At 39.3% G+C, this 12,703-nt stretch overlaps 1 protein-coding gene across 3 annotated transcripts; it reads right to left on the minus strand.

The window, feature by feature from the left end:
* Positions 1-10: 10 nt before the first annotated feature.
* Positions 11-12,703, minus strand: SNRNP70 (small nuclear ribonucleoprotein U1 subunit 70). Of its 3 annotated transcripts, none has more exons than XM_058180590.1 (10): positions 12,555-12,703; positions 11,475-11,631; positions 11,256-11,318; positions 11,018-11,072; positions 10,796-10,860; positions 10,204-10,266; positions 9,206-9,287; positions 3,075-3,176; positions 1,501-1,588; positions 11-885 (listed from the first exon to the last, which is right to left on the minus strand). In XM_058180590.1, the coding sequence occupies exons 2-10, from the start codon at positions 11,619-11,621 to the stop codon at positions 240-242; spliced, it is 1,311 nt and encodes a 436-aa protein (XP_058036573.1). In that variant the 5' UTR covers positions 11,622-11,631; positions 12,555-12,703; the 3' UTR covers positions 11-239. The 3 variants fall into 3 exon arrangements, with proteins under 3 accessions (XP_058036573.1, XP_058036574.1, XP_058036575.1); XM_058180591.1 differs by having other exon boundaries at positions 12,531-12,683; XM_058180592.1 differs by having other exon boundaries at positions 12,521-12,665.

A 12,703-nucleotide genomic window follows, 5' to 3' on the forward strand; every position in this document is an offset into this window, starting at 1 on the left:
GAAGAAGAAAACCTTTTAACACTTTATTCTTGTTTAAACAAAAATATCCAAATACACAAGGGATTGGTGGAAAGTTACATGTTAAGAAGAAATGGAATGGGACAAACAGACCTGAAACACTTACCCTTCTAAACAAAACCAGTTAAATTCAATTACCTCAACTGGTTGACAGGGCCTCATTGGCTAGCAGCCTGGGAAGCAGAGCCTCACCTGGCTGGACAAGGAAGAGTCTCCATTCATCACTCCAGCGGGGGCTCCATTATGTATCCATTTTCAGTAGATAAGTAGCCATCAGCTGATTGTATGGATTCTTGGTCCAGAAACATATCCTGACTGGTTTCCTCCAATGCTCCTCCCATCCCATTGTCCTGTCCCCTCTCCTCCCGTTTTTCTCCACCCCGCTCAGCTCTCTCACGCTTGTGCTCACGATCACGGTCTCTATCTCGATCCCTATCACGACGGCGCTCTCTATCACGATCCCTGTCTCTATCTTTGTCACGATGACCACGCCGACGGTCCCTCTCTCTCTCCCTATCTCTATCCCTCTCTCTCCCTTTCTCTTCCCCTTCAGGCTTCGCCTCTACCCCATCTACACCTATCTCGCCAAGAGCAGCCTCATCAGGCTGGGCCTCTCCCACTTCTGGCACTTCCTCCTTCTTTTCTCTGTCCCGGTCCCGATCTCGCTTGCGATCTCTAGAACGACTTCGACGTTTGCGTTCACGGTCTTTATCCTTGCTCCGCTCCCGGCTGCGTTTCCGCTCCTCTTTCTCTCGGCTCCGTGTTCGCCTCCTGCGTTCCCGGGATCTGCTGCGACGGCGTTCCCGCTCCTTGTCCCGGTCTCGGCTGCGGTCTCGGCGATCACGTTCACGTTCACGGTCCCTATCCCTGAGAGAACCAAGGTAAAATAAGCATCAGGCAAGTATAATGAAAAAGCTATCAGGCTGAGCACACAATATCAGCAATAGAATCTAGTTTCTTCATTAAGAAAAAGTAAACCTAAAAAATATTATTTATGCAATCTGTAAATGATGTATTTTTTAACCAAATAAAAGACTTTCTGCTTCAATAAAGAATCTTCAGATTTTAAGTATGAGATAATTCCTTCTCACTATCAGCTTTATGGACCCTCTTAACGTGCAGCTGGAATTACATAACATTTCGAAAAAGAGCACTGTTATTCAGTTTTTTTATCTTGCCTTTATTATTTTTATAAATAACTCCAGGCAGTGAACATACCTAATACCTTCCTTCTATTTTCCCCAAACAACCTTAAGATATGGCTTGACTGAGAGAGTGTGACTGGCCCAGTCATCCAGCCAGCTTTCATGCCTATGGTGGCATTAGAATGCAATTTTCCTGTTTTCTAACCTGGTACCTTAACCACCAAACAGATTGGTTTTTTCTTCTGTTGCTTTCACAAGTAAACACAGTTAACACTCTTAAGATCAGAAATGATGGCAGAAACACCATTCTATTTTATTCCAATACATTCTGGCTTACCGTTCATCATACCGAGAAGTATCATCTCGACCTGAATGTCTTATATTTACGTCAGCACCTCCCCGTCGAGTACCACCGAGACCGCCACCTACATATGAAAAGAAAATATGAGTTGTTTCCAGTTGTATTCTCTCTTTGGAAGCTGACCTCATTAAAATTTGATAGAATTAGTAGAAAATATATTCTCATGCAGGAGTCCTTACTCAGTTTAGTTTAATTTAGACATTTTGTAAAAACAGCCTTATCATAAATTCATATTTAACCTACTCAAAGCATCTGAATTTTATATACAATAAAATAATTCATTTGGGAAGCAGAAGAAAAAGTTAAGAAAAGGGAATCCTGTTTAATTTAGAAGACTCAAGAGGAAAATATTTTATTAATAATGGTTAACATTTAATTGGGTGAAATGCTCCCGGTTTGGACCGGCTCACCTGATCCGGTAGCGATGGTGGCTGCTGGTTCGGAGAACCGGTGGCAAAAATCCCTGGCCCTGCCCCCCCATCTCTGCTGAGCCACACCATCAACAGCCCAAAAGGAGCAGTTTCAGCACGGAGACAGAATCAGTTGCTAGCTAATCTATTTCTTCAGTGAGCAGCTAATCTGCCTGCTTTGATGGCTGAGGAACTCTGGGAATTGAAGTCCACAAACCTTAAAGTTACTAAGGTTGGAGACCCCGATCTAAAAAATATAAATAAAATAAAATATAAATAATAAAATATTTGTGCAGTTTTCTGAGATTTGGTGTTTTTCTGTAGTGTTTCACTAACTACACAAACACACAAAATCTCACAAAGCTGTGTGTGTGTGTGTGTGTGTGTGTGTGTGTGTGTAGTGTGAAAGTTGGTTTTTGAGCTTTTTGTGGCTGTGTGAGGTTCCTGTTTGTTGCAAGGGCCATTTTGGGAGAAGTGCAGCTGCTTTTACATTGTGTGTGAGTCAGTTGTGTTGTGTTGTGTTGTGTGTGTGTAAAGTGTGAAAGATGGTTTTTGGTACCACTTATTGTTTTGTATACTTTGTTTATTATTTTTATTATTTATTGTTATTGGCCATGCCCACCGTCATCTGACTAATAAGCCACGGCCACCAATTAAGCCATGCCCACGGAACCGATAGGAAATTTTTTTAGATTTCATCCCTGCATTTAATGCTAAGCCATAATAAAGTTTGGTTTTGCTTAGTATGAAGTGCCAGCCCATTCAGAGTATTACAATTTATTCAACAAAGCATAGTCCAAATTATGGCTTAATGTTGTCTGAATGCATCACAAAGTACTTTAATATAGCTTAACAAAAGCCTATTTAGACTACATCATGTACTTGGGTTGAATCTGCTGATAAAGCTATTCAAATTTTCTTTTTAGAAAAAAAATACTTATTTCCTTGCCCTGCATTGTACTGAACTTTATTTACCATTTTTGAGACTTGCTTCACTTTTAGTAAATATGAACAATTTAATGTGGGAGGTTGAACTACACATAGTACTCCAGTACATTATTTAGAATTTAAAAAAAAGATGGCATTTGGAACCAATTAGGCTGCATATGTCTTTTATGTAATGATTTTCCACATGCTTACCAAGTCTACGTGGGCGCCATCCCTTCACCGTCCGTCCTCTCTCTACATCCACCAGCACTCGCCTGCCATCAATTTTTTTCCCATCGGCGTGCTTGTATGCCGCTGCAATAGATTAGGAGGAATATCCAGGGGAAAGGGAAGGGCAAATGGAATTGCCATTATCTACAATGCACATAAACAAGCCCACCCTCCCCCAAAACTAATCATATGAAAAGGATTTGGAGAGGCAGCTCCTATGGCTCCAGATTCCTTGGATAAGGGATTGCTCCACACCTGCTTTGGGAAATTTTGCCTAAAGTTTCTAGGAGGACTCCTAAATAAAGTGCTTGCTGGGAACAAAATCTACATTACTGCAGAATAATGGAAGCAGAGAGCATATCTCAAGAGTAAACTGGCCACAACAGCTATAAATCCTTCAGATTGTGGAGCAAGCCCAGTTCCATCCCATAATGCAACCCCTCACCCCAGACTCTACTGCTGCAAAAAAAGGAAATGTTATTGAGCAGTCAAGACATTCACATTACATTTATCATTTGCCCAGAGGAAAAAAGTCTGGGTAAAAACAATTCCTTCATTCAATCCTTCCAGCTCACTTTAGGGTGGGCCAGGATCTACTGTTCTTTTAATAGTATCCCCAACCAGCCAGTCCCAAAAAACCTAGGCCAAATCATTCACTCAAAGTGAGAGCTTCTGTGGTTAAACTAAACAATAGCTTAAGAAAAAGGGAAGTGAAAAGGGAAATAGATTTTTCTTCTGTTACAGAGGTAGTGGAAGGTTTGACTGGGGAAAAAATATGCACCAAAGAATTAAAGTAAGAATCCTCTACAGGAACTGGCTGGTACCCTCCCTTAAGAGATCCAACCCACTTTATCCTTCTATACCACCCTTGTCACTATCACCCAGTTGCAAATCTCTAGGTTATTTTTTAGGGAAGGGAAATATTCTGAAGCAACTTGCTAAAGGAAGGGTAGGGCGAGTACAGCTAATATGTAATAAGGAAATAAAAGCATTTACCTGGAGAAACTACTTACAAAACCATTGCAACTTTTAACTCCTCAAACTCACTGCATCGGGCTGCTAGCGCTGGGGCCCGAGGCGCAGCTCCCCCCTTCCCGGGCGCCCCCGGCTGGGGCGGAATTTTGGGTTTGCATTTTAGCTGCTGAGCCGACCTTCCCTGCCTTACCTGTCTCAGCAGCAGAAGTCGGACACTCAGATCCCCACCCCTGCCAGCCCCTGCCCAATTCCCCCATTCTCAATCCATTTCCCCAAACTAGATAAAATCTTTTAAGAGCTTAGGCACATTTCATCCTTTAGGGGTCCTCACAAACCTTGGGAGTCTCACATCTACAGCTCCAAACCAACAGAAGCCATTTATATGTGGCAATAATTGTAAGTACAACAGAAGCCACACAATTAGGTGCTAGATAAAGTTAAATATCCAACCTAGACATTTCAGAAATATTTCCTTTTAAGGAAAAAAAATAGCTTTCAACTTCAGATGATTAAGAAAATGTACCAATAATGTTTGGCTACCAAACTACTTGTAGCCTTGAACCATAATGATTCTTTAACTTTTTTTTGGTGGGGAATATTTATTAAAATGTAATGGCTTAATTAAAATGTCTGAGACTAGAAAGAAAACAGTGTTTGTACAAAATTGCAAGGGAAATATTTGTGATTGGGTTTAAAAACTCACAAATTTTTAAAAGTAATAGGGTTTGCAAAGTTATACACATACTGAAGGAAAATGAACTCATGGGACATATAAATGAAATACAAAGAATTTTTCTCCTCTGAAGTGTTCACATAGAAATAATGCAGAAATGCTTTTTCCCATTTCCTCTTGGGGGATGGCAATTCTCAAAGAAATGGATTCTAGCTTAACAGTCAGAAAAAATATTACTTCAGAAAAATGTTGAAAAACTAATAGTTTTGGGCAAAAGCCTTTATGAAAATAAATACTAACTCTAACATCTTACCCCTGAGAACATTTTCACCTTGTCTAGTGTACTCAGACAAGCTTTGATGAGAAATCCATTTTCCAACAATCTGCCATCCTCCCTCCACCATTAAAAAAAAGGGAATTTTGAAATATGGAACTTGACTGAATTATCATCACCAAACTGTTTCCCATAATTAAGAAGTCATTCTCCATTTTGAAGACACTCATCAGGCTGAGAATCAGTCAGTCAAGTTTGATGTTGGACACGATGACACACCATCTTCTGTTACAAAGTTAAATTCATGGCTCCTCTCCAGATAAGGTAGCCAATAGACCAGAATCACTAATTCACCACCATTTTATTGTAGAAAGGAGACGAAGCTGGGCCTTTTCCAATGAAGAGGTCAGTCCGAGGCAAGAAGAACTGCAGCATGCTTACCTGAAACCACCCTCTGTACTGAATCTTACCTTCTAGAACATTTTACACAAAAACCTCCTCTGATTTTTTTCAGAGCTTCAAAGACTTCTGATGGGATATGAACAATACTAAGTGGAATGAAGGGGGCAACTAATGGGGAACTATTCTCTGATTTACATATAATTAGGTCTGAAAAGTTATTTTCAAAGCCCTTACATTCTACTAATGGCAGTAAATTTATAATTCTAAGCTTCTGAATACCAAATTGGAACCTCAAATTATTGCCTTATTTGAGAGGTCAGCCACCTGACTTCCAAAAGATGAGATGGAACATTCACTTTTAACACAGAAATCTCATCCTCAAAAGAGAAATTCTTGTAACTCTTCCAATTTCCATATGCTTATATGTAAGCATCAAGGGGGGAAAATAACAAGGGAAGAGACATTTGATTTCCACTTCTTTCATGTGTTTTGTTGGAAGGCATATTTTATGAAAACAAATAAATATGCAAGAAGTAGAAGATCTTTTTAGGGAGATTGTTACATGACAATTCACATATTTTTCAGAATTATCACAACTGGTTATCTGGTCTGAATAAGGAAAACTATAGATTGAAAGGTTCCATGAGGACTTAATTTTTAGATAGCCCCTCAATGGACCAACGTAAACTGATCACACCATATGATTTACAGCTCAATATTGAAATCATAAATAGTTTGGGTGTGCATGTGTGCCTGTGGGGAACTCAAGGATAAAACTTTTAATTTTTTCCTGAATTCAGGGGCCAGCAACTAATTTTTATAAAGTTGGGACTTTTTATCTTAACAACTCAATAGTATCTTAATACAAAACTAAGATGAAAAATGTTTGTCAGTCTTTAGAGTTCACCATTTTGTCTTGTCTTTGCTTTGGTCAGTCTTTCCAAATAGTTCCCAACAATAGGTACTAGCATAATTCCCAAAGAGAATACTCTGGGAATGATAAGAATTGTAACCTTATATATCCAGAAGACTTAAGGCTGGGAAAGGCATTTCTAGATACAGTTTTGATTTGGAAAAGTTAAGCTGATAATGGCCGCATTTAATTCCTATATTTTAAAATCCCAATTCCAGTGACTGAATATATCTAACAGAAGATACCCTTACAACTACAAATTCAGGGAGGCCAAATAAATCTTGAATGTTAGCCATGAGCTTTCATAACATTCCTAGCTGTAGCCTCCTTCATGCAGAATGGAAAGCTTGGAATGCTATACAATTAAAAGAGCTAAGCTAAAGAAGCCAGACAGAAAAAAAGATACAAGAAAAAACAGCAAGAAATGTGTGTTGTGTCTGAAATGCCCTCTCTACCATTATCCAGGAACCCAGCAACAGTGGTATAGTTGCCTGCTTTCGTGTGGAAACCCTTATTTAAGGGAACAATGAGTTAGAATCTCTGTTGAGGCAGACATCCCAACCATGTCCCGCTTAAAGGTTCATTATGGCCTTGACAAGCCATTCCAGGGGGTAGCAAAAGAAATTCCACTTACTTAGCTTTGTGCCCCAAGTTAGACTAAAAGTACAATTGCCCATTAATTTACTAACTAAAAGCATAACTCAAATATCCTTAGTATTGTTTTAAATCAACTGAAAGTTCAGGACTCATGCAAAAATATGACTCCCTCCTAAGAAACACATATTAGCTGATCTGTGTATTTTACAACTTTTTTAATTTATCTATCCCAAGTTTAACCATAAAATAGGCTGTACCTATAATAAAATATCTGCATAGAGAGGTAATGAATTTTCTAAATAGAGAATTCAAAGGCTAAAACATGCAACTAGACTTTCTAATACCTCGTATGCAAATAATCTAGCAACTGAAAAGAATGTTTTCATTATTTAAGAACATGTTCACTCAAGCTAGCTTTCATACAGTATACAAATAAACACTCATAGATGACTGCCAACTTCCATTTAAATTCATCTCTGCCCTTCAAACCCAGCTATATTAGTCATTCCTCCCAGGTAATTAGTGTTTCTATGAGAATAGTAAAATTAAAAGCAAGATGCACAAACTCCATAGTTTGCCTTGTTTTTTAAATGACAGCATTAAAGATTTTTATTTTGTGCAAATAGACAACAAAATATTTATCTTAACCAAGAACGCACTATAGAAATTGTGCAAATGCTGCTATTTCTTTCTATGAAGATACTCTCTCAGTGACTTTTAATGACCAGGTAATTAATAATGCTAAATTACAATGCTACTGTCACATATTCTATGTGCTTTGGAGTAATTAGCAACGTTTTAGTTTTGTCTGTGTTTTTCCAAGGAACACAAACTCAAGTCAGATAGGAACTCTTGTTTATTTTGTGGACCTTACATTACAACTTTGGATGGCATGGCAAACTACGGATTTACCTAGTTTAACATGGACACAATCCAACAGAATTTGTGATTAAGAAGAAATATTTATTTTGGATTAGGCAATATGAAATATATCTGTTACTCTACCAGTTTCACATGTCACTAAAAAAATAAAGTATTTTGATTCCTTTGAAACAGATTCTGCCTATTTCTCTCCTCAATCCATATTCCATAGATTATAAAATGACACATGTGTGACTTAAGGAGGGAGGATTCACTCAGGATATATGAGTTATGCTAGAAATGGCTGGCCCTGCTGTTCCCTCCCTCCCCTTTTAATCCAGGCTGAACAATGTTTAACTAACATTAGACCATGAGGAACCCATTTCTTTTTCTCTTTCTATTCAGCAAGAGAGTTGTACAAAAACCAAAAGAGAAATAGATTCCTTCCTTCCCTCCACCCCCATCTCAACCATATTATCTAGCATCTGCCTTTGACCTGGCTTGTGTATAGAAGTGTGTTGGGTACTGAGGTTCTTACCAATTATACAAACCCTTATACCAACCATACAATGAGATGTTGTAAAGGGGAAGCATAAGGATCAGCTGCAAGCCAGCAGTGGCAATAGCCATCAGAAAGGTGGCTGCAGTGACAATAAGAACACAGAATTAATACAACCCGCTCACAACAGCCTCTCAACAAAAGCATCTTTTCAAAACACAACTTCAGGTCAAAGTTACACTTGCTTCAGAAGAAGAACTTCTTCATAGCATTCATTCTCCCTCTTTAAAAATTAAAAAAAAAACATAAAAGAATGGGCAACAGTTCAGAACGCAGGGGCAACTTTTCCTGGGACTATAATGCAAGCAGTAACTATAGACTGCCCCAGAAGATGTTGACATGACTAGTTGCCCACCCTTATCCATCCCAAATACGTAGGAATTTAGAAGATAAGGAGAGGAACTGTTGCCTGTTACTTTAGCACACATATTAAATTTGCGGCACCCCAGCTACGTTAATTTGATTTTTCCAAAACTAGATAATGAAAGGGATGCTCCCAAGAGAAATAGCTTACCTACAACAAGAGAGATCTAATACAGTATCATCCAAGAATTATGAAATCTGTTGAGGAGGGGATAAAAACTTCCTTCCTTCCTTCCTTCCTTTTAGATTACTTTGTTGATCTGTTCATAAAGATCCCTTGAAATACTATCTGAATGACATTAACGGAACTTGGGTGCTCGCCAAACCAAACTAGGCTCCCCCACTTTGTACTTACCTGTTGGGGGAAACCCAGGCCCTCAAATAACTTAAGGGCTTAAAATAGTTAACAATGTTTAAAAAAACACATGCTTTTATAATAATTTAATTTAAAATATGCATATAGAAAAGGTTTAAATCATCCCATAAAAGGACTTACAGTGCATGTCACGTTCATGTTCGTATTCAATGAAGGCGTAGCCACGTGGCTTGCCGGAATGCTTATTGTATACCATGTAGATCTAGAAAAGAATAATTAAGCAGACATATAAACTCAATGAAGACCATATGACAGCAGTCTTTCTTTCAACATGACCTTGTATTTAAGGTCAATTTTCAAGTGGTTCACTGAAAATTTTACCAATTTTACCAATATTTTTACTTCTTATACATCTATTATTTACATTTTGACAGTTTTGCAGAGTTCTGCAACAGCAAAGTGCTACAAAATGTTTTTAAGGGTCTGAAGATATTAAAAGAGGCAAACTGATTATTTTAAATGTCTTGTGTGTTTGTTTGTGTGTGAGTGGGTGTGTGTACACACAACTTACACCCAATTTTGCTTCTCAGCCATGCAAATATTTAAAAAAAACCCACTCATTGAACCTGAAGATTTACATCCCTGTCTGACACCTTCTATTAATTTCCATTTAAGTTCCAAAAAAATACCACTTTGAAGAATCCCATTCACTTCAGAGATTACCAGGGAATGCTGGAAAAAAGAACAGCATTCCCTTTTATGCTATTCTTGTTTTTGTTGTTGTTGTTATTATTTATCTGGATATTTCCACATGGAAGATTCCTTATGATAGATGGTTGCTTCCCTTTCCTGAGTTTTGCTTATGTTGTCTGAAACTTCAGCTGGTATTGCCTTTTGCAAATTTTAGATTTTTGAGACAAGGACCCAAAAACTATACTGTATCCCTTTACTTTACGTTTCTTCTGAAATTCCTTTATATTTTTATATGAAAACTGCCATATGAAAAGAAAACAATTTTTTTCTTTTTAGCGAGCAAAAACAGGAATGTTCGATAGTAAACAGGAATATTATCTTAACCTAGACTATGAGCACAAAAGATGCTCAAAACATAGGACACTCCCCTCTTTTTTTCATTGTGAAGGTATATGTCTTCTGGAGGACTGATCTAAATTACTCACTCTTTTGATGGGCCCATAGACTTCAAACTCCCGCCTCAATTTGGACTCTGTTGTATCGTAATTCTGGAAAATAAGTAGGAAGGGCAGATATAAAATTTATGGAAAACCAAAGATACCTCTCTAGGGTTATTAAAGAAGCTAACTAATTCATCTGGTATCTCAACAGCTCTTGTGAACAACACTGTCGGTTTATACAATAAGCTGAATGTATGGCAAACCTCAGCATTATATTTTCTACCAACTGGAATAGAAAAAAGCCCCTCGTCACCCCAGAAATTACTTCCCCCACCATTGCTACCAATTTTTTTCTTGGAAAGTTGACAAATTTGGGAATGGAATTGGGGAAATAGTAAGACTAAACCTATCCTGTCCTTGACCAATCTCAGTTGCATTCGTTTCCAAATAGTTACAAAACAACTGACCTTCCCCTATTTCCTGACAAGCTATCAGCTGGATTGCATGGCACTGTAATCTATTAATTGCAATCGAGTAATGATATTTGGAGCTCCGAAGATCACCAAGAGTGCAAGCAGCAAATTGTTTATATGTATTTTAATCCAAGCACTGATAGAAGGAAAAAGAAATAACTTACAACTCTGGCCACAAAAAGGGTCTTGAAGGCATCTCCTTGAGCATTGGGATCGTTATGAGGATCCCCTAAATGAAAAAATAATGAATCAAATTAGAGGAGAAATGAGAAAAATATACTTCTATTTTCACAAGTGCCAGCCTCATCTTAAAGGGACTATTAGCTTTAAGTTAATAATAAAAAGTATGTATCCCTTTCAATAACTTTCTACTGTGTCTCACTTACACATCTTTAATTCACTTTCAACCTCCTGCTGTCGACGTTCAATCTTCTCTCGCCTCTGCAATGAAAGGACCAAGAAAACATATGGAATGCTTATCTTGTTTTTCAGTCTATTCTCAAGAAGGATAACTGAACCCTTCAGGGTTTAACTGTTCAACATCCTTCTACTTAATTGTGTTTTCGGAACTTGGATCAGAGCAAATATTGATATACCTCACATTTAACTATGTGCTGTACATACCTTCCGTTCCATCCGTTCCTCCCGTGTCTCTGCACGAGTTGGTGGGGGAGCATCACGTGGGTCCTAAAAGAGAAGCACTTCTGTAACTCTGAATATTTAATTAAAACACAAGATGCTGCAGAAGTAATTGCTACAGCAGTCATTCTGACCCCACAAGCATTAGCAATATTCAAATAACAAGAAGCCAAAGATAGTCAAGACCAATATTACTGGACTTACCTCAAACTCTCGGATGTAGGGAGCAATACCACTGTATGGCTGATTATGATGTTTCTCATGGGGCAATTTCTCTAAAGGAGGCAGATAGGGTATAGGATCACGGGGTGCAAATAGTGCTAACAAATTTGGGGGCAGGAACTGCGTCATCTTGAAACACCTGTCATGTAAAAAGAAAAAAAAATCATGAAGTTTGAAAAAAGAATGACAACAACTAATCTATGGATCAAGCCAAAAAAACTCTCTGATTTTATATATATGCCTGCAACAGGGTAAAAACAGTCAACTTAATTGACATATTTTGTGGGATATCTCCAGTTTGAACTTTGCTGCTACTCACACAGTAGATACTGTAGTATCCTTAAAGTTCTATTTTTCGAAATGGCAAGTGGAAAATAGTTTTTCTTCAGTACTCCATCAAATGTACTATTTGAGATGAAAAAAATCCCAGAAGGATGGTGCAAATCAGACTGCCCTCTAGAGTGCAACTGGACAGCTGTTAAGCTGTGTAGTGTCCTTCTACTGTACCTACTCTCTTCCTACAGCAGGAATTAGTACAAACCACTACACCACCTCAGTATTCAAGCTCTGCTTCCACCTCATGGGCCAATTCGTCTCTGCTGAACACCCCTTTCTCGCTAGCGACCGACCCGCAGCGGTAACCGGGGGGGGGGGGTGTCAAACGCACGACATCTGCCGTTGCAAGAAGACAACGTGCGCGAGGAGCTTTGGAACCCAAGCAGCGCGCGTGCGGCTGCCGCCGTTGTTATCCCAGCAGCCCCTTGGACCCCTCACTTGCTCTAACGTGCGCGCGCAAAGACTTCGCCCCCCCTCCCCTTTTAACCCACAACCTCAAGCTCGTCTCACTCCCTCCTGCTCTCTTCGGTAGCAGGCCTTCCCCCTCTCCCCAGGAGATGCTGCGCAAAATCACTGCGCTCAGATCTCTCGCTATCAGCAACAACACCACCCCCTCTAGCTTTATTCCCAAGCAACCCCTCATCTCCATTCCGTAAGATTGAGGCAGAAAACGGCCTTGTCCCGATTCTCACGAAACAATACTTTAGACGCGCTTCCTGGACGCACGTTGGGTCTCACTAGCCGTCGCGACCCTCGATGATCTACGTCCGCTGTTCGGCACCTCCCGCCGCCTCAGGCTGGGCCTACTGGGCGCACAACCTGCGCATGCTTGGATCGATGCCCCATCACCACCCTTGAATCCTTACGCGTCGGTT

The sequence above is a fragment of the Ahaetulla prasina genome, chromosome 4, assembly GCF_028640845.1.
Source record: "Ahaetulla prasina isolate Xishuangbanna chromosome 4, ASM2864084v1, whole genome shotgun sequence".
Lineage (NCBI taxonomy): Eukaryota > Metazoa > Chordata > Lepidosauria > Squamata > Colubridae > Ahaetulla > Ahaetulla prasina.

Coding starts and splice junctions, on each gene's coding strand:
- SNRNP70 (XM_058180590.1), bottom strand. CDS start 11,621: ATGACGCAGTTCCTGCCCCCAAATTTGTTAGCACTATTTGCACCCCGT. Junction 10,267..10,795: donor CCCTTTTTGTGGCCAGAGTT/GTAAGTTATTTC, acceptor CTTATTTTCCAG/AATTACGATACAACAGAGTC. Junction 1,589..3,074: donor ATGGCGCCCACGTAGACTTG/GTAAGCATGTGG, acceptor TTTCATATGTAG/GTGGCGGTCTCGGTGGTACT.